The 19,051-nt window shown below is 51.3% G+C and overlaps 8 protein-coding genes across 8 annotated transcripts; 4 read left to right on the top strand and 4 right to left on the bottom strand.

Annotated features, from left to right (window-relative positions):
• Positions 1 to 1,759: 1,759 nt before the first annotated feature.
• Positions 1,760 to 1,954, top strand: N7473_002687 (uncharacterized protein; the record flags this gene model as incomplete). Its single annotated transcript, XM_057148627.1, has 1 exon — positions 1,760 to 1,954. The coding sequence occupies one exon, from the start codon at positions 1,760 to 1,762 to the stop codon at positions 1,952 to 1,954; it is 195 nt and encodes a 64-aa protein (XP_057012281.1).
• Positions 1,955 to 1,989: 35 nt separating this feature from the next.
• On the top strand, positions 1,990 to 3,391 carry N7473_002686 (uncharacterized protein; the record flags this gene model as incomplete). Its single annotated transcript, XM_057148626.1, has 4 exons — positions 1,990 to 2,324; positions 2,373 to 2,549; positions 2,591 to 3,259; positions 3,310 to 3,391. The coding sequence occupies 4 exons, from the start codon at positions 1,990 to 1,992 to the stop codon at positions 3,389 to 3,391; spliced, it is 1,263 nt and encodes a 420-aa protein (XP_057012280.1).
• A 715-nt stretch (positions 3,392 to 4,106) lies between these two features.
• Positions 4,107 to 5,501, top strand: N7473_002685 (uncharacterized protein; the record flags this gene model as incomplete). The annotated part of the gene is made up of 2 exons (XM_057148625.1): positions 4,107 to 4,854; positions 5,290 to 5,501. The coding sequence occupies 2 exons, from the start codon at positions 4,107 to 4,109 to the stop codon at positions 5,499 to 5,501; spliced, it is 960 nt and encodes a 319-aa protein (XP_057012279.1).
• Positions 5,502 to 5,581: 80 nt separating this feature from the next.
• Positions 5,582 to 8,173, bottom strand: N7473_002684 (uncharacterized protein; the record flags this gene model as incomplete). Its single annotated transcript, XM_057148624.1, has 3 exons — positions 5,582 to 6,900; positions 6,985 to 7,671; positions 8,077 to 8,173. The coding sequence occupies 3 exons, from the start codon at positions 8,171 to 8,173 to the stop codon at positions 5,582 to 5,584; spliced, it is 2,103 nt and encodes a 700-aa protein (XP_057012278.1).
• A 601-nt stretch (positions 8,174 to 8,774) lies between these two features.
• On the bottom strand, positions 8,775 to 9,849 carry N7473_002683 (c-type cytochrome; the record flags this gene model as incomplete). Its single annotated transcript, XM_057148623.1, has 4 exons — positions 8,775 to 8,799; positions 8,866 to 8,960; positions 9,039 to 9,229; positions 9,819 to 9,849. The coding sequence occupies 4 exons, from the start codon at positions 9,847 to 9,849 to the stop codon at positions 8,775 to 8,777; spliced, it is 342 nt and encodes a 113-aa protein (XP_057012277.1).
• A 1,210-nt stretch (positions 9,850 to 11,059) lies between these two features.
• Positions 11,060 to 11,984, top strand: N7473_002682 (uncharacterized protein; the record flags this gene model as incomplete). Its single annotated transcript, XM_057148622.1, has 2 exons — positions 11,060 to 11,464; positions 11,571 to 11,984. The coding sequence occupies 2 exons, from the start codon at positions 11,060 to 11,062 to the stop codon at positions 11,982 to 11,984; spliced, it is 819 nt and encodes a 272-aa protein (XP_057012276.1).
• Positions 11,985 to 12,273: 289 nt separating this feature from the next.
• On the bottom strand, positions 12,274 to 13,492 carry N7473_002681 (exosome non-catalytic core subunit RRP42; the record flags this gene model as incomplete). The annotated part of the gene is made up of 2 exons (XM_057148621.1): positions 12,274 to 12,894; positions 12,959 to 13,492. 2 exons carry the CDS (start codon positions 13,490 to 13,492, stop codon positions 12,274 to 12,276), a joined length of 1,155 nt encoding a protein of 384 aa, XP_057012275.1.
• A 1,884-nt stretch (positions 13,493 to 15,376) lies between these two features.
• On the bottom strand, positions 15,377 to 18,627 carry N7473_002680 (Meiosis induction protein kinase IME2/SME1; the record flags this gene model as incomplete). The annotated part of the gene is given in 4 exon segments (XM_057148620.1): positions 15,377 to 17,259; positions 17,274 to 17,508; positions 17,577 to 17,787; positions 17,873 to 18,627. 3 exon segments carry the CDS (start codon positions 17,739 to 17,741, stop codon positions 15,377 to 15,379), a joined length of 2,283 nt encoding a protein of 760 aa, XP_057012274.1. The 5' UTR covers positions 17,742 to 17,787; positions 17,873 to 18,627.
• Positions 18,628 to 19,051: the final 424 nt, after the last annotated feature.

Raw genomic sequence — 19,051 nt, 5'->3', positions numbered from 1 at the left:
AAACATTGAAGCTCCTATCTGAGACTCTCAACGTGGCCTTTGGAGCCTTTTGGAGCTTGTTTGAGGATTTTTTGTCTTGGCAGTCTTGGTAACTATCTGTTTCCTGTGACTCAGGGCGGGCGGAGGGTACGAGTACGGGCCGGAATGTTCGAGTCCAGCGTACGGGCAATAAAATCACTTGACTATATCTAGCTCTACCTGTTTATAACTCTTAGGCTCATGGAGTAATACAAGGTGGTAAGATTAAAGATACTGAAAATGTTTATTCCGATAATTTCTTGTAAATCGACCTTTCCGGTGTTAACGGGACGTGAGATATAGAAGGCAAGAAGAACACAAACATTCATTCAATTATTGAAATGCACCTTAGAAGTTGCAACATATTGTTTGTGAGCCGTTTGACTAGATAACAGGATGTAAAAAAAGAATAAATGTACCCGAGTTCGCTCAGATACGTTTCATGTCCCACTCAGTTGTCGGGTGATCATTCATTGAACTAGCATTGTGGAAACGTAATAGCCCTGGACAAATAGATAGCTAAGTATTCCATTGCCTCTATGTTCTCTCTCCTCCAAGATCAAGAAAATCCTTATTATCCTCCCAAAAATCCATCAAACTCATCCTCACTATCCGCAAGAGGTAGTGTTACTATCTTCACATATCGCATCGGATCAATGGACTTCTCATTCGAACACCCTCCCGGTGGTGGAACATCCAGCAACATTTGTAAAGATTTTTCGTTGATAACCATACACATGCGATACTGAGTGCAGTGACCTTGGTCCTCCTGTGTATCAAGCCAACGCCGGAAATGAGCTCGAATCGAGTCTATCGATGCTCCGTCAAACCCGGATGGTCCATGATGATTGACCGGTGCTGAGCCCAAATTTCGTGATACCAAGTGAGGCCTGTATTCTTTGGGTATTGTTTTTGGGGGAGCTGCATTCGGAGTATAGGCCATGTTTGATGTAGGAGTTGAGAAGCTCGACAATTTAAAGAAATGCGACATTAGAACTGGGAGTGTATGTGGTGTGATAAATGACATAGCCCCATGTCGAGCCGTCCATGGTGCTTGTATGAAGATGCCTCGTCGGCCAGGGCAGTGCGTTGAGATTCATTATGATGTGCCAAGTGCTAAAATAGGGAACGACGCAAAAATTATGAGAAGAGGGACAGGAGCGATGGAATAAATTTATTCACTAATCAGGTGTCTATGCTATCTTCACCTACGCTGACACTAACGCAGATATCCTGGACTTCTAGCCGGTCCAGCCGGAGAGACCTCATTTGTTAGTGCAATTTGGCATTTGTAGGCGAAATTATCTTCGGCGAATGTACTCAATCGAGACAAGTGCACTTCAAATATCTGGTTATGATATTTGCCGACAGGACACAAGGCTCCGGACTCCCTTGATGGTGATAGTTAGTATTTACTAATTTACTACTACTGTACTTACATGCTAGGGAATCTCCTGGATCACCTCGCTTACTATTGTTACATTGTCTTGGCGTCTTGGCAAGCACCGGCCAGGGTCCTGGACCCTGGTTGCCAGGTTGCCAAGACTGGTGGAGGCTGTCACTAGTACAATACAACATAGTTACCACTTTGTGTTCTGCATTTTATTTTCTTCCAAAAAGATAAGACATAATCACTTCATGTCACATCACTTTATGTCATGAATGTCAAGCGACCCAAGACGTGCTAGGAAGAAATCACCCATTTCCATCGAAGTCATCATTCCCAGGGTCAGTCCTCAGCATGACACCGATCCTTCCGTCTCGACCCTTGGGGGTCGATGAACCCGGTGATAATCTAGCAGTCATTCGAGGAGAAGAGTTCCTGCTCATCCGGCATTTCAATTGCCTCGGCTCTGCCTGGTGCGAGGAATTCGCACCCACGATGGCTTCGCTCAGGAACTGCATGGGCAGCTTCCTGAATTCACCCGTGCTTTGAATGCGCGCGCAATTATGAGCGATCGGGTCCCAGACATGAAGTTACCGGAGGAATTTCCCTACTGCTTCTGGCACCCAGATGTCCCAGCTGAACAGACTCTCCGTGATCTGCTGGAGCGATACCTTAGGAAAGACCTATTGCGATACCAGATCGGCCGAGCATGCGCTGCCGGAGGCTACACCTCACTCTACCTTGGGCTGGACTTGTTGCCGGATGTCGCCATTGCAGAGGTAGCTCGCGACAATCTGGCCTCCGGGCAAGCAATCTACGAGAGCATCATCGCAAGCCCGACCAGGTGGAACTGCATGGATGACTACAACCGTTGTCTACATTCACCTCTGCGCCCTGGGGCGCAGTTGAACGGCGATACGTGTGTGCGGTCCATGCTCGATAAAACACTACCACTGGGAAATTGCAGCTGCCTTATTCTCCCACGCCCTACATTTGATATAACTGAGGACTGGTGCCTCGACGCCGATGGCACATTACCGTGGGCGCGGGCGGTTGATCCTAAAGCTGTCCAGCTATTTTGCGAACCACTGCCCGCTGATCTACCCACTGTTGATAAAGACCTTTTCATCCTGATGGCAGCATGGTCAGGCAAATCGAACGCTACGTACGGCTGCGCCGACCAAGCATGATCAACAGCGAGATGGAGTGCATTGTTCGAGGAATCTACCACCACCCTTTCTTCGCTAAGTGGTGGTTGAGGCAGGAAAATGTGTCGCAGCACATTCGAACGGCCATCTATGCCAGATTAATAATGAATAACGACTTGTCCTGGTTGAATGAAAGTACGCCAGATTCCGATCTACCGATTCTAATATGGCATCCAAAACCTGCAAGCAAGTACACCTCCACCGAGTTGGCACGGCGCCGACCATCGATGACGCCGCAGATTGCACGCGCTTGTATAAATGCCAACTATCAAGACTTATTCGACAGCTTGGATGCAACCCCGGACATATTCCTCTGGGTCGATGCCGAGAAGGTTCCAAATACCTACTATCTTAAGCAGATTGAACAGAAAGCAATGGAGCTGGGACTAGATCGATTTGAGCTTTCTGTGTTTGATTCGTCCACTGAGTGCCCTGAGCATATGGCATATTTTTGGCCACAGAGACCTGACGTGACAGAGATGTGGCCGATGGCTTTGCTCGCCCAGGAAATGGTTGGTATCGGGTATCACGATCTCAACCTTGTGCGCGAGGTTACTGTCGACCAGGTTGGATTCGAGGAGGAAGGCGATGCTTTAGCATCTGTAGTAGGGGGGATCTTGCTAATGCGTGCTTGGCAGATCCGTCGGTACGACCGGCTGCCCCCTTTGATACGTTGGATCTTGGTGAAGTTTACAGAGACCTACCATACGTGGAATTGGAGGAAGACCGTAAGATGGTGGGCTTGCGGCCGAATCCACGAACATCAGGGCTGTATTAGGAAGGAAAAAGTTGCTTCATCATATTTTGTCTATCCCTTTGTCTACCACAATCAAATACACCTCAACTTTTAGCGCCTTCGCCAAATACGATCTGGAACGCCCAATAATCTCTACAGCTTCAGCCCGGTAACAGTAAGCATGTATGTATCTAGTTATCATTGCTGTAGGCATGATATTGCATCGAGGCCTCCTCTTCTACGCTTTTCTGTAGGTAAAGTGTGAAGCTCTTCTTTCTCCCATCTACTTGAGAAGCTCGATTTTTCATGTTGTGCCGAAACTCCTGGATGTTGTTCTTTCATTATGAAGGCATCCAATCATGGAACAGTCTTCTGAGATCAGAAAATGGGTGTCAGCGGAATTATCATCCACAAATAGACTTGAATGATCAAGTAACAAAGGCTTTCAAACTCATCCCGAACAAGGGACTAGTATTCCATTTTGTATGGCTGATGCCGCGTTGTTGCATGCTCAATCAAAGGCCTTTCATAAAAGCTGAACCGAACAAGAACATTCAAGAAGACCTAAAATTAAACTTCAAAGACTGTGAAAGATACACAAGTCCATTGTTCTCCGTTGTTCACTGAGAAATGGAGTATGCCTCGAATATACTATAAATTCTCTAAACCCATACATCAAACCACTCATCATCCCCCAGTTTTTCCCTCACCTTGATACCATACACATCGGCCTCTATACCCTCCACCTTCGCCTATCATGCATCCAGACTTCACACCCCCTACGTACGAACTCCTTCCAATCCAAACCCCATCCCAAAACCCACCCCAAAACCCACCCCAAAACAACAACAACTACAACCCGCAAACAGTAGTCAACAACCTCTTAAGACTATCATGGACCACTCAAACCACAATAATAACCGAAGCAACCTTCACAGAATGGCGCAACCAAATGTCCACCGGTCTCGAGGATCTATCAAACCATACCCATCTCCTCAAACCTTCTAACCTAGTTTCCCTCCTGCAGCACGGCATCGTCGGTTGCCTAGATCATTTCCAGGGTATAGCAGCTCCCAAAGCCGCTATGTGTTTCCCCGATCGATGCCGGCGTGTCAGGTTAGTAGCTGCTACTCTGTGCGAGTATTTAAAATTGGAACTTCGAGAGAAACACTCCGTTTTCGACGATGAAACTAAAGAGATGATTGAGTTTCGGGGTGGTATGAGAGGTGAGCGGAGGAGATTAGCTGGTGAGCGGACGCTTATTGATGCTTCGAGTTTGCGGGAGGAGGTGGAAGTTAACGGTGTTCTAGCGTCGATGAGAGGCAGGAATGGGCCTGGATTTAACATTGTCACTGACGGGGTTGTGACGATTCATGACTCGCTTAGGTTGAATATTGCGGTTATTGCTGCGGCTATTGGGTGTCTTTCGCTTCGTGGAAAGGATGGGTCGGATGTCTTTGCGGATGAGACTGGGGTGGCTAATCTTGCTGTTTTGGAAACTGAGAGTATGTGGTTTGAGGATGATGATCATTATAGAAAGGTCTTTTGGGTTCGGGTTTTGCCTACGAAACTGGCGCATGAATGTGGGTGTTTGCAGTGCAAGAAACTTTGCTGGTACTAGATGTTCACAAGCCGGGGTTGGGGCTAAGGTAAGTTTGAACGTTCTTCGATTCGAGTTTCTTTTGTTGCGCGTTGAGTAAGGGTTAGTCAAGCTGGAATCATGGGAAAGTTTCATCAATTCCATTATCTCCGTTTTCATCTCTATCTATTTCAGTAATATAGAGTAGAGCACGTGGAGTTAACCAAGTAAAGTACTACAGACGTTGGTGCTATGGCACATACTATTAAAGCAATATCCAAGGTTCGAAAGTAGACGGAAATCAAAATAATATTCAGAAAAAAGTGGACCACCAATGATCTCTATCCCTTTTGTCTTGCAGACGCCTCGCCTTTCCTCCCTGCTCGCCATTCACTTGCGCCAACAGATCAAGGCCAAGGCCAAGGTCAAGACCGGGGAAAACGCCTTCCCAACAGAGCAAGAGCAAAGAAGCCTCAGACACCACCGAACCTAACCATCGAGATCCCAGTCCAGAACGCCGAGAATAGCCAAGAAACAGAAAGTCAAGATGACACCGGGTCCGATGCTACATGACAAAGGAGACAAAGGAACGCATCCATGCCGGACATGGGAACAAAGAAGAAAAAGAATGGAAAGGAAAAGCGGGGACACCGCTAAACCCCATCAATCCCCTCATCTTGTCCATCGACACCACCCAATAACGACGAAGATGGTTTCCTCCCAGACCCGTACACCATCTCCATCAGCTTGGCTTTTTGGCGTTCCCGTACAGATCGGAGGTACTCATAAGTACCCTCCAATCCCTTAATCTGGCCATCGATAACCGCTTCGACGGGACCGAGCATACGGCCCGAAGCACCAGAGCTCCCAACTCCAGACGCACCCTCAATACCCACAAAGCTGACCGAGTCATTCCGGCGCACAAGCGGACTGACCAGTTTCCGGCGCAGCGTCTCCAGATTCACCTTTAATGTGAGTAGACGACCCCGGTGATCAACCAGGAGATGCTTGTTAGCGACGGTGCGACTGCGCACGTTTGCTAAGAGTTTCTTGTTTTTCTCGTACTTGCGCACCGCGGCTGCGTCTGGGCCTAGCACGCGGGTCCACAGGGAACTAAGCATTTCGCCCTCGGCGCGCTCTTGGGCGTCTGATTCGCGGACGACGGTGCGTTGAAGGTTGAGGAATTGCCGGTCGATGGATTCGAAGAGGGCGAAGAGTGCGGTTGAGTGGGATAATTCGCTGTTGATGGACTCTTCTAGGACGGAGAGGAACTCGGTGAAGGTGCGGGTGAGTGTCTCGCGGGTGCGCTGGGCTGATGTTGGACCGAAGACGGCCATGACGACGTGGCCTAGGGTGGTCGTGGTTGCAGTGGTGCCGCCGTCGGTGACTTCGGTCGTGTGTTCCAGGGCACCAAGGCGGGATAACATGTTGTGCACGTTGTCGAAGACGATGGTGGGAAGGGTGCTGGGTGGCTGTGCAGATAGCGTTTCGAGCTCGCGCTTGGCCCAGTCCATCACAATCAGGATGGAGTCGACATCCGAGTCGACGTTGGCGAAAAATCGCGTCAACTCAAGGGACAGCGACTTGAGTGAGTCGGACAGCTCGTCTAATTGCCGGACGATGATGGGCGCACTGGTCATGTTCGTACCACGTACTGACTCGCTCAGGTCCCAAACTGCAACTCCAGTCTCTTGTAGAGTACCAATCTGCTGGACTCCATTCTCGGAGTAATAGATCAACGGCTCGAATGAGCGCGCAAAGCCCGATAGCTTGACCAGATCGGGAATTGCCTGGGGCAGGCCGGGAAGAAATAGCGCGCGCATAAATGCGACAGATAGGAGGAGGACTATAACCGACAGGGTGGTATTAGATTTGGTACTTGTCACCCTATCAAACTTGCCGCGCAAGTAGCCAAACATGGCAGCAAAGGGTTCGCGATGCTGGACTTCTGCGCGCACCGCAAAACGAATGTCTTTATCAGCCATGCGAACAAGACGTTAGTGTTTCCATAGTCTCGAAAATCAAAGAGTCACCCAGAGATTCAGACAAGGCCTACAGTTACTCAGATTCTCTGCACCAAACCCGGATCCATCATCCTCGGGACGGTTGCGCGCTGCACCTGGGCCCTGCAGTGGAACTGGGCTGGGGGATCGTCCGGTCTGTGGGGTACCTGCGCTATGGGGTAGAGGTACATTGGCAGCGATAGTGACATCGCCATCGTCACTGGGCTTATGCCTCGTCGGACCTTCGAGGGCATCTTCATACTGTGGACTCGGTTCGCGCGACATGGATGGCGAGATGCTCACCCCGACCGTGGGCTTGAGTTCCAACGGGTCTGCATGGAGGTGCGCATTGCGCCCATAGGGCTGATGGCGGTACCAGCCACTACCTTGAACGAAGTCATGTTGCTGCATGCCTGGCGGTGACCAGCGATCTCCCACGGTAGGGTCATCGAGCTCACCATCAGACTCTTCCGACCGAAATCCAGAGTGCTGGGACGGGAGGCCGAAGAGTGGGGAGCGATGCGCATTACTGTTGTTCTCAAAGTCCTCGAGCGAGGCATCCAGCGACGGATGGTCGTCGAAGACGTTATCTAGCTCGTCCAGCATAGCGGACGGCGTGTATCGGTGTAGGCGCTTCAGAGCGAGGGGTGTTTCTGGAGTCGCAGCGACAGCGCGCAGTAGTGAAGTGTTCTTGCGATCGCGAACACTTGCGACAGAAGTGGAGGCGGGAGGCTGGATAACTGTATGGGCAGAGCAGGGCGGTTAGTGTAAGCGCCTCGAAAGAGGGTTTCATGCGCTGGTCCTTGATACCGAAAAGAGTGGCCAAGGTTCAGGTCAAGAGAATGGCTGGGAGGCAATCAACCCCGCGCGCCCAACTGCGATGCGATCGATCAGGATGCGATGCGATAAGTCGCGGAGATTCCTGGTGGGGGTGAGAGGCAGTACTTTTATGTACACCTCTTCTAGAATGCGGGTAGCTGAGGAGTATAGATCCTTGGGTCTGTCTCTTGTTCAAGTCTGGGTCTGGGTCTGATTCAGGCACAATCGAGCATCCACGATATTTAACAGAACCCAGAGGCAAAGACGGAGGCAAGAAGAAGAGGAGCGCCTCGCCCAATAATGCGGGAATCGAGGGAACTCCTCACCTGCAGAGGAGGCTGGGCCAATCAGCCTGGGAGGGTGGGAGAGAGCCATTCGCCAGGTACTTGCGTAGTACATGGAGGAAGTACTCCAGAGGTACATTTTGGCGGTGATAACAGTGTGCTCGGGACTTGTCCAATACAATCAGTACACCGCCGGGTAGTGCCTGACCGCCATTGGCGCCTGACGAGTCTCTCTCCCTCTCTTCTCTCCCTTGAAGGAGTCGCCCATGCTGAAACACTGAAACATGGTATCTTCTCGATGCATTCATTGGCATTCGTCGCCAGTCCCCAGTTTTCAGTCTCCAATCAACCAGTGGTGCCACCCTCTGTGAACCTTGTTGTAAACCATGCGAACCTCTCCTCTCCCCACTGTTCCGTCCCTCTGCAGCCGGCAATCGGCTCCTTCCAGTACCTGCAGTGATGTGCATCCACCTACTGTACGCCAGATAAAAATAAAGTAATAAGGAATTCTCGAAACAAGGCTAGATGATGAAAAGAAGAGGAGAAGTTTTTCAAATCTATTGCGGGTCAACCATTGAATAGTCTTGGATAATATTACATGCCCGGTTCTTCGGGAGGTCCGGAAAATCAGCCCACGGCGCCAAACCAATCCCCCGACGTCTATTGAAATTCCACGAGACGGGGTAACAGAGAACAGAACGAAAAGGCCGTGGGAGGGGAATAATAGCACATCAGGTCATTTAAGCGGTGGACTCCTTGAGGTAGCTGTAGAGAGAAGGAGATGTTAGTAACAAAAGGACTTGTGATAAAAGATTCATGGTGGACACTAACGTGATCAGGTCGTTGCGCTCCTTGGCCTTCTTGAGACCACCGAAGGCCATCTTGGTACCAGGGATGAACTTCTTGGGGTTCTCGAGGTAGGGGAACTGTTGGAAAAGTTGGTGGTTAACAATCTCTCTTGAACCTCTGCTGGCCCTCTTGACCAGTAGGAAATGTGTACTCACCAGAGTGTCCTCGTTCCAGGTCACGTCAGCCTGCTTGTTGGCATCGGTGTAGGCGTAGCCATCGGCAGAGCCAGTCTTGCGGCCGAACAGACCGTGCAAGTTGGGGCCGACCTTGTGGGGACCGTTGGCCTCGACGGTGTGGCACTGAGCACAACGAGTCTGGAAAAGCTTGGCGCCCTTCGCAGAGTCACCTGGAGTGAAAAGCGAATTAGTTGGCTGTGGCTTGGAGGTGGTGGCTGGTGGCTGCTGCGACTGCTGGTCCGGCAACTTCTGAGCCAGGAAGCGCGATTCCTCTTCGGCCCGCTTCTTGTTGGTTGCACGCAGCTCGTTGACCTCCTGTACGGAGATGGGAGTCATCGCGCAGAAGATGTCGAAAGTGCTCATGGTGGCGGGTGCGCAGTGGCTGGAATTGGAGAATGGAGAGGTTTGAATGGATGGCAAGTCGAGAGGGAGAGCGAGTTGGAGAGCGAGTGGAAAAGTGAGAGTTGGAGGAAGACGCGAGGTAGAGATGTAGACGTTGGACGAGGGTCGCCGGTGAGGTGAGGTTGGAGGCAACAGCTGCTACCTCCTTCGATTGAAGCTCAACACCAGGCTCCGGTCGTCCACCCGGCAAACATCTCGAATCGCAGCCTTCGATCACCTTCTCTCACTTTTCGCACATGTCGTGCATACCTCCGAACAATGGCATCATGCGCGCTCTCCTTCGACCAGCTCACCCATTCATTCACTCGCCTCTTCACCAATTGCAGCAGTCACCAGTGTGAGGGAATAGTAACGTACCAGGAGTGAACTTAGCAGCTTCCTTGCCCATTTTGAAAGAGTGTGAGAGGAATTGACGAAAGTATGAGAACTGTACAGAGAGGAATTGGAAAACGGCAAAAGAAGGAGAAGCAAGATTTTCCAAACTTTTCCGCACGTATTTGTACCGTCGCCCCATTCAGCTCCCGTGATCCGCCCGTCCACCAATCAGCATCCGACTATTTCCACCCCCAACGGGCGCAACCGGGTTGAGTCTCGTCGGTGAGGACGGAGTGATCCATCCATCATCAGTCAAGTGCACGAGGTTTGGTTCAGCGGGATTGTTACCTTCGTTGGAGAGGTCAATTGTTTGATACTTGCTGTGCTGAATGGGTTAACACTACCACACTAACATCCAAGTTATAATAAGAGACCTGCTTGAAGAACCTATGACTACATACATACTAATGAGAGCCGCATGTGTTGCCTCTCCCCAATGATCTCATCCGTGGTCATTTCCCCTTCGGCTACAACGGGTGGCTTTGAACTGTCCAAGAAAAAGAACCAAACACAATCAGAAGCCGTGCTAGGTACTCATACGCACGGGCTTTGCTCATCTAGCTCATCTAGCCAGCCCCTTGACATTACAAGCATGGGCACATCTCATTCTACATAACACCCCTTGACACCTGGAGACTGGAGTACACTTGGCCTTTTCCCCCGAAGCTGGTCCACCGAGGCTGCGAAATGCACCCATTGTCATTCGTTGTCCAGGTCCACCCAGGGCCGGTCTTGATCCGATTGTGGAACCCGAGCCACAGGAAAAGCATGGAATTTTCAATTTGATGCTGCGGAGGAAACTCGGCAACTCCGCCTGCGAGTAGTGTAGTCTCCCGGGGCTCCGGAAAGTAGATTATGGCAGTGGTATCCTGGGGTGACAACGACGCTCTGGAAGGCAGAGTAGAATGTACCTCATAGAATTACTTAATTAATCTCTTGTCATAGGCTATAATCATGTGTATTTTCACAAAGTCAAATTGCATGTCCTCATAGCTCCGGTTAAATCAATTTTTTTTTCTTAGCGCTCGGCAGAATGTGAAATTGTGACGAGTGACGACACTTCCCCTGCAGGCACTAAATTCTCCCATATGATCGTACCATGTAAGTATCACGTGATACAGAAAATTCCCGTCCACCGCCTCAACCAACAACCAAGACACCCGTGATACCATACCATACCAGAAGCCAACAACAATTGCTTCCCGGTGCCAACATCCACCACAATGCCTCCATCCTCAATCCCCCCGTTCCTCCTCCCCCGAGGCCTCCCAACAGCCCGAACCCTCCGCACCCTCCAACAAACACAACACCACGCCAGCAGCAATGGCCTAACCACCCGCCGCTGCTTCTCCGAGACTCGCACCGTCGCCGCAAGACCTAAGCGCGTAACGGATAAATCGCGCATTCTCTCCCAGCCAGACAAGTTTCGTCCCCCGTCGCACCCGCAGCGTCTGGTTAATCCGGCGCGGACGGCGCCGTCGGGTCAACCGGTCAATTATGGGCGGGCGTTGAGTGCGGAGGAGCGTGCGGAACAGGATAAGAAGCAGTATCCGAATATGTTTCCGCCGGAGGGGACGGTGATGTTTAAGTTTTTGACTTCGAGGTGGATTCATATTTGGATTGCTATGGTGAGATGTCCCCCGTCCCCCGATTCCTGGTTCTTCCCAGGGCTGTTCTACCTTGCTTGTGACTTGGAATTCAAATATGCTAACTTGTACCTTTTAAATCGTGTAGGGCACCCTTACCACCCTAGCAACATTCACCTTCACCACAAACTTCAAAGCAACCTCCCCCTTCGCCCACCTCCTCCCCTCCTGGTCCGATCTCCTCACCCACCCAATCGGCACCTGCTCCCAAGCAATGCACGTCTACCGCATGCACGTGCAACACGAGTCCATGCGTGTCCGTGAACAGCGCCACCGTCGTGTCGAGGATGCCGAGAAGCGTCGGCAGTACCGCATTGCGCATGGCTTGGAAGACGCTCCTGAGAAGGAGGGTTCGGTCGTCTCCGTTGAGGGTGGTGATGATGGGCAGTCGCCCGTTGCGACCGATGTGGCGGTTGCTGCTGCTGGTGACGCGGCGGGTGAGGAGTTTGTTGATTGGGAGGGGAAGAAGAAGCCTGTTAAGAAGTGGCTTGGGATTTGGTGAGGGGGTTGACATATGGGAGAGTGGGATGTTATAGATAGTTCTACTGTCTGAACCTGGGGTTGTGGGTTAACTCCCGGGTTGGAAGTGTATTGGATTGGATTGATATCTGTTGATATCAAGTTCTACTCCCTTGTACATTAGATTAGATACTTGCATCTGGGGGATATTCAAACCCCAACTCATCAACTACGATCATGAATCACCTCTCTAGTACATCCTAGTACGTCTCTCGAAAGCAAAATGGTATAATTGGAACAAGATCTTCTTTTTTGTGTATCTAGAAATAGTCTCATGACACCTCCACACCCTCCAATCCTTCCAACACTTCTTCACCAACACCACCCTTCTTCAGTGCCGTCTTAACCATCTCCGCAATGACGCTGCGCTTGACACCTCCCCGTCGCGGACGCCACACACCAGGCACCTCCTCCTCGCCGGTAGCCGGGTTCAAAACAGCCACATCCTCAGTAGGTGCCACGGCGCCCAGCATACTCACGTTCTCTGAGTTAGGTACAGCGGGCTGAGTGAGTCGGGAAGGAGGGTCAACCGTGCGAATAGCAAGTAGCTTCAGGTTACCCGCCTCGCTGTCGCGCGTGATTGAGATAGCAAGCACGGCGTCCGCGACGGCGATTTCTTCACGGTTGGGATCGAAAATGATATTGTCACCGACGGAAATTACAAGAAGCGTCACGGGTGGGCGAACAAATGATGACCGGACGGATTTCTTTCCACTTGATGAGAGAGAAGGTCGAGGGTAGAGGTACTCGGCAACAGCCCAGTCATCGTCAAAGAAAGGATCCTCCTCGCCTTGAGACTTGAGTTTAGGCAACTTCGTAGACAAAAGAGCAAGATGTGTCGTCAGCGAGAGCAGAGGAAGAGGGTATGCGAGAGGTTGCGAGAGAAGAAGGACCTGTTGTACCGGAGTTAGCACTTATCAACTGAAACCCATACTCGAAAAGCCTGCGCAAACATACATCAATATACAACCGCCAATGCCACCGTTTATTAATGACCAGCCGCCCCTTAAGCCCACCGGTCATATCACTAGTCTCATCCGTGCCCACAGCACCAACCAAACTCTCCCGCATCATCTCCGACAAGAAAACCGGCAGCGCATCATCATCCCTAAACCCAGGAATCTCAATAGACATCTGCACCCAAGATCCATGGCCCCCAACAGCAGCAGCAGACCCCTCCTGATCCCCATACTCATGGCCCGCACCACCATCATTCCGCGCAAGCATCTCGTTCGACAAAACCGTCTTCTCGACCTCGGCCTTGACGCCGACAATAGCCTGTGTTCCGTCTGCGAAACCGATGCGCGCACTGCCGTTCGTACCGGGCAGGATATTTGTTTCGGCGGTTAAGGGCCGGAATTGCGTTGGTGACCGGCCATCGGGGCGGATGGGTGTTTTGGGGAGGGAGAGCGAGGTGTAGAGGTAGGAGAGTTCGGCGGGGGAGATGTGGGGGACTTGGGAGGCTGATGAGGCCTGTCTTTGGTTGGACATGATGTGGTATATGTGGGATTGTCGATTTAGGAGAGACGAGAGGGTGGAGAGTGCGCAGCGCAGCTGGCGGAGCTGCGGGATTCTTTTTTGATGGATGGAAGTTTGAGAAGATCAAGATGCGTTCTGCGGGGCTTCGTAAATGAAGGTACGGCGAGTCAAGCAGTAGTGGCAAGTAAACTGCGCAGTGGACACCAGCCACTGTACAATTGTCAAAGTTGTTGAGTTATCAATCGTGGAAAAAAAAGTCATGAGAAGCAGAGCTGCTCGATTGGGAAATCTTGATGGCCGCCGGATCATCATTGCTCCGAGGCGATTTGGCTGCATAGTTCGACATGACAACGATATGAGACGTCGCAACATCTGTGCAGATATTAAAATGAATATATTTCTGTTTTCTAACTGGGAGTATGGTGCTTGAAGTCTTCAAATGCCTAATCAACTCCTCTTTGGGACTTTCTTAGGGTTTCGAAGGATGCTCCTGTGAGTCGCGCCACCCTATATTGTAACTAATGATATCGAGAAAGAAGAAATGGATCGAGTCCTTTGATGGAAGCTACAAATTATAATAACGTTGTACTCAGTACGAGTGCTTTATTCCAACTGATTTCTTGAGGGTTCGTGCCAATCTGGTGCAGCCTACGAGCTAGCCATCATCACAAATATCAGTCTCACCTGGATAGCTGCGATGCCCTTCCGAGTACTCTCAAGAAACCAGGCATTCTCTAGAAAATCAACTCGAGTCCAAATACGCAAGTACACAACTTTCGAGGCAGACTCAAATAAAGCTAACATGTGCGGGACAAAGAATAAGGTCACTCCGAGCACAGCGAACTACTGTAATCTTATATGGGCCTTCAAACTGCAAGTAATTTTGTGAAGGAGAATCAGTGAAGTGAGCATATGTAGAGAATGAATATTATGCACGACGGGTAGTATATATAAATGTCCAATCGCCATAGGTGTTATATTACAAACAAATAAATCCCACCAGACCGGAATCCCAGCCAGTCTAGTGCATCAGTCGAGGCAGAGCCCAGAAAAAGTATAGTAAAATGGTACATGAAAGTAATGAGTGAACGAGATATTCGAACCCCGATCGACGATGACCAATGAAAAAGTGAGAGTGAGAGATATGAGAGAGAGAGAGAGAGAGAGAGAGAGGGGAAGGGGACAAGTGATAGACAAAAGTAGGAGGATGAGCACAATGTACAGTGTAAGAAGCAAGTATAGACAAATGAAAAAAACCATGTTCATCGGAAAAATGAGGGCCGATAGGCAAAATGTGCAATGCAGGGATGTGATGTGGATTGTGGGTGTAGGAGGGAGTGGTATATAATGCGGCTTGCGCGGGGAGGATATCAAGACGAGTGAGAGGAAAGAAAAGGAAGTGGAAATGGACAATGTGCAACGCCAGATGAGGATCGCAAACGAAAGGACTCCAGATAACCCGAGAGAAAAATGGGAAATGGTAAGACAAAAAAAAAAAGGTGGGGGAAATCAACACATGGTGCAAGGCCGGAATCCATCTATATCAAAAAAGGCCTGTGGGGGTATGAAGAGAAGAAGAAAAATGATAAGAAATGAGGGGAATCAGAAACTATGCCCGCCAACGCAAAGATCAAATCAAATCCGGAAAGAGCCCAACCGTGAGAGTGATGGAAAAAGAAAGTGACCCGAAACGAAAATAAAGTCCCATACGCCTAAACTCGGTTTGTGCCCCCTTTTGGGCGCTTTCTATCGCCTGATTTTTGGTGTTTCTCATTTCAACCCGAGTGAGGAAGATGGAAATGGAAACGTAGATGGATGGTAGATGGTGATGGTGTAGATAGGAAGGAGTTGTTTCGGAAGTGGTGTGCTGAGAATAGGAGTCGAGATGCTTCTCGCTTAGATGTAGTTGGACGCAGAAGGGAAGTGCAGGGTAGTCGCCTTGTTGTTCCACTCGGTCTCCTCGTAGGGAGGAGTCGGCCATTGGCGGTTGGAGTTTTCATTGGAGGTCTTGCCCACGCTGTGCTTGACAGGGGTTTCAAAGTAGCCATCGGCCTTGGCAGTTGGTGAAGGAGTGGGATAGGGGCTGGGGAGGGCGTGCGAGCCGTCAGTGTGTCGGTGGCTGCCATCTGGAGCATGGGAGGTCAGGGACTGTGCCTGAGCAAGGCGTTTGGCAGCCTTGCTAGCAGAGTGTAGAACCTCATCCAGGAGCTCATCCTCTTCCTCTGGTGTCTCGTATCGGTGGACAGGGTGGCTAGTCATCTGCAGTGCCCGCCGTGTCCGACTTGAAATGGGGCCGGGGTTACTGGTGGGCATTGACTGCCGCTTGGTGACATTGTCAGTGCTGCCCGTCAAGTGCACAGGCACATTGCCGAGAGACGAGGTGTCTAGAGAGTACTTGACGCTCTGGAGAGCCTTGTCCAGCTCACTCAGGTCGGAGTGATGAGGCTTAGACTCGCCGGTGTTTCCATCAAGAGCCATGGACGAACGGTTTGACCAGGGATTGCAGCCAGCGTTGGCCTCGATATCCTCCGCGGTTGGATTGGCCTGGTTGCGTCCAGAAAGCCGGCGTGCGCGCTTGCGCAGGTGCGAGAAGAAGCTCTCCTTGGTGGTCGGGGTAGTGTTGCCAGAGCCATTGAGCATGCGCTCAGCCTCCTGTCGGTGCACATCGGAGTAGTGATTGCCATTGGAGTTGACAGACAGTTGACGGCCAATCTTCTTGGTCTTGGCCTGGTCGGCCTCGGAAGGCTTCAATGCTTCGCCATGCGCGACGGTGGCATTGGCTTGTGCGGTCACAGAATTGGAGAGAGGAGACACGGGGCGGATCGAAGGAAGGATGGGCATGGGGGCACCGTTGGCCCAGGTGGCCCGCTTGGCGTTCGCCGGGCGGGGCTTGACGGGCTGGATTTCGGGGACAGTGTTGTAAGTGACAGCAGGAGGTCTGGCGGGACTGTCTCCATCCAGAGTCGGGACAGGGCTGTCAGATCGGCCAATCAATGAACGGCGGAACCACGAAGGCTTGGTGGAAAGAGTTGGGGAGTCGCTGGGAGTGAGTGTGGGAGACTTGAAGCTCCGGTCGGACGGCTTGCGGCCCAGCAGGCGCGAGGAAGTAGAAGACTTGGGTCGCAATGGGTCAACCGCATCGGCAAAGTACTCGTGGTTTAGTGCCTGTGTTGAAGTTGGGCGGTTCTTGGGATCCCACATGAGACACCAGGTCACAAACTCGGCGAGCGCGGCGGGCCATTGGGGCTGCTGGAGAACGGTGTCCATTGAATGCGGTGCCATCTTGGGGAAGGTGAAGCCCAGCTTGTGAGCCAGTCGAGATCCTTCGCGCCATTCACCACCGCCAATCTTTGCGCCCGACTTGCTGTACCAGTTTCCAGGGCTACCCATAATCTCACACACGCGCCATACTTGGTCGACCTCGTTACCTCCGGGGAACAGGGGCTTCAGCGTGGCAATTTCGACAGCCATGGCGCCAATGGCCCACATATCGACGGGGGCGGAGTAAACTCCCGCACGCAGGAGCACTTCAGGAGCCCGATACCAGCGGGTCGAGACGTAGGTGGTGTAGGGTTGTTTAGAGTGCGTCTCACGCGCAAGACCAAAGTCGGCAATCTTCACGGTATAGGTGGGAGGAGTGGATGGAGGGGTGACGAGGTTAGAGTAGCGGCTGAAGGTTGAGTCGTTGGGGGGGCGGATGTTGACACCAGGATGTTCTCGGGCTTGATGTCGCGGTGGAAGAAGTGATGGGCGTGAATGTGGTCCAACCCGGACAGGATCTGGTACAGAATACTCTTGACGTGCTTGCCTTCGAAGTACTTGTGGTCGCGCGACTTCATCAATTGGTACAGGTTACCGTCCATGTACTCCATACAGATGTGCAGCTTGCGGGTTAGGGGGTCGAGAAAGATGTCGAGCGCGGGGACGAGATGAGGGTGGACAGGAAGGGTGCGTAGGAAGATGACCTCCCGGAGCTCCAGACATGGACCTAGTGAGTCGAAGGTCTTCTTCATTGTTTTGATCGCGACCTAGAATAGCCAGATCAGTATTGATGTTCACGATCACCCACCACAGTTATTTAATTTCGGATGCATACCATCGTCCCTCGTCGCGCAATGTGGGCACCAGCAGTCCGTACACGAGCCAAGGCTACACTGCCAAAGCTACCATCGCCAACTTCCTTCATCACCTGAAATCGCTCTTCCAGGCTAGCCATGGATGCGTTCGTCCCCCGAGAGGGAGGGTCGTATGTGACGGTCATGGTGGATGGTATCTCTTGGGGTCTGCCAGCAGATGAAGAGAGAGGTCTTCATTGTGGTTCAGTCAGCTTTCTTCAGTCCAAACAAACAGCAACACATGATGACCGACACCTCAAGATGGGGGGCCTCGTACATTAGAGGGGGGTTTTAGGGCGGAGATCCCACGACAGTTCGGGGAGGCAGTCAATTGGGGCCGACGCGCATCTAGGAATGCAGTTGTACCGAGTAAGGAGGCCGCGTTGCTCCCATTAGTTGGAATCGATACGGTGTGTGGGAAGAGTGGTTCGAATAGTATGTAAGGAGTGACGGAGTAGTTGGTATTTTAGTTGGTGGTGGTGATGGTGTAGAAAGGAGGAGGGGAGGGGAGAGAGATTGTAGAGAGGATCAAAGTCAAGAGGAGGAGGGGGAGGGAGGGAATCAGTCATAGAACCCTCGTCAAGTCCGGGCACGATGCAATAAAAAGGAATTCTCGCCAGAATAGGAGAGGCCCCGTAGGACCCGTCGACCCGTTTAGGGAGGGCTAGGAGGGGGGGGCAGCAGGGACTCCGTCACTCCAGTGCAGAGGGCGTGGAGCGATCGGAAGGCCGAGGGAAGGGCCTAGTCGAGAGAGTCCAGTTCGAGCCAGTCGAGCCCCTGACGCGCTGACAGCTCTCGAGCTCACTTCTCGGACGGGGCCGTGGGGACGGTAAATTAAACCACGTTAAGACGCAGATCAGTCCACTTGCGGGTTTCTGGATGATCCTGGCCCTTCGTGGAGGCAAAAATAATGGCAGGCAGGAGATGATGCGAGCAAGATGAAGCTGAGAATACAGATGGTATAGAGTCAAAAGAGAAGAACAGCGAAATGCTGATAGAAAAGGGCTGCACCAGCACGAGGCCCGGAAGAGGGGGGAAGAGGAGGTGTCCAGTGGAGGCATCGCGTTAATTCTGTCTATAATAATAATAAACGTGGTTTTTTTATCCATAAAACCGAAAAACTAAAAACTAAAAAAACTAAAAACGATTTAAATCCCGGGAGAGAAACCAAAAAAAAAAATAAATAAAAAGTACATACCAGGGTGTAATTCCGCGGTAATAATTTGCGTGAAGAATTACGGGCCTCATCATGACCCGCCCATTCATAGCCTACTACTCCATAGTCTCCGTATATATTAGTATTTATGACGATGGAAAAACCACTCGAACCTCGCTAGACCCAGAAAAGAAATCCCCCAACAGTGTTTCTCCACACAAAAACACCAAACTCAAGTCCCAAGAACGGGCAGCTCCCGCGTCATCCAATGGCACCTCCCGAGTGGATTACGCGGGTTCC

The sequence above is a fragment of the Penicillium subrubescens genome (assembly GCF_028828155.1).
Source record: "Penicillium subrubescens strain IBT 31985 chromosome Unknown utg000002l_segment0_segment0, whole genome shotgun sequence".
NCBI classification, from domain to species: Eukaryota; Fungi; Ascomycota; class Eurotiomycetes; order Eurotiales; family Aspergillaceae; genus Penicillium; species Penicillium subrubescens.
This window is presented reverse-complemented; position numbering and strand designations above follow the sequence as displayed.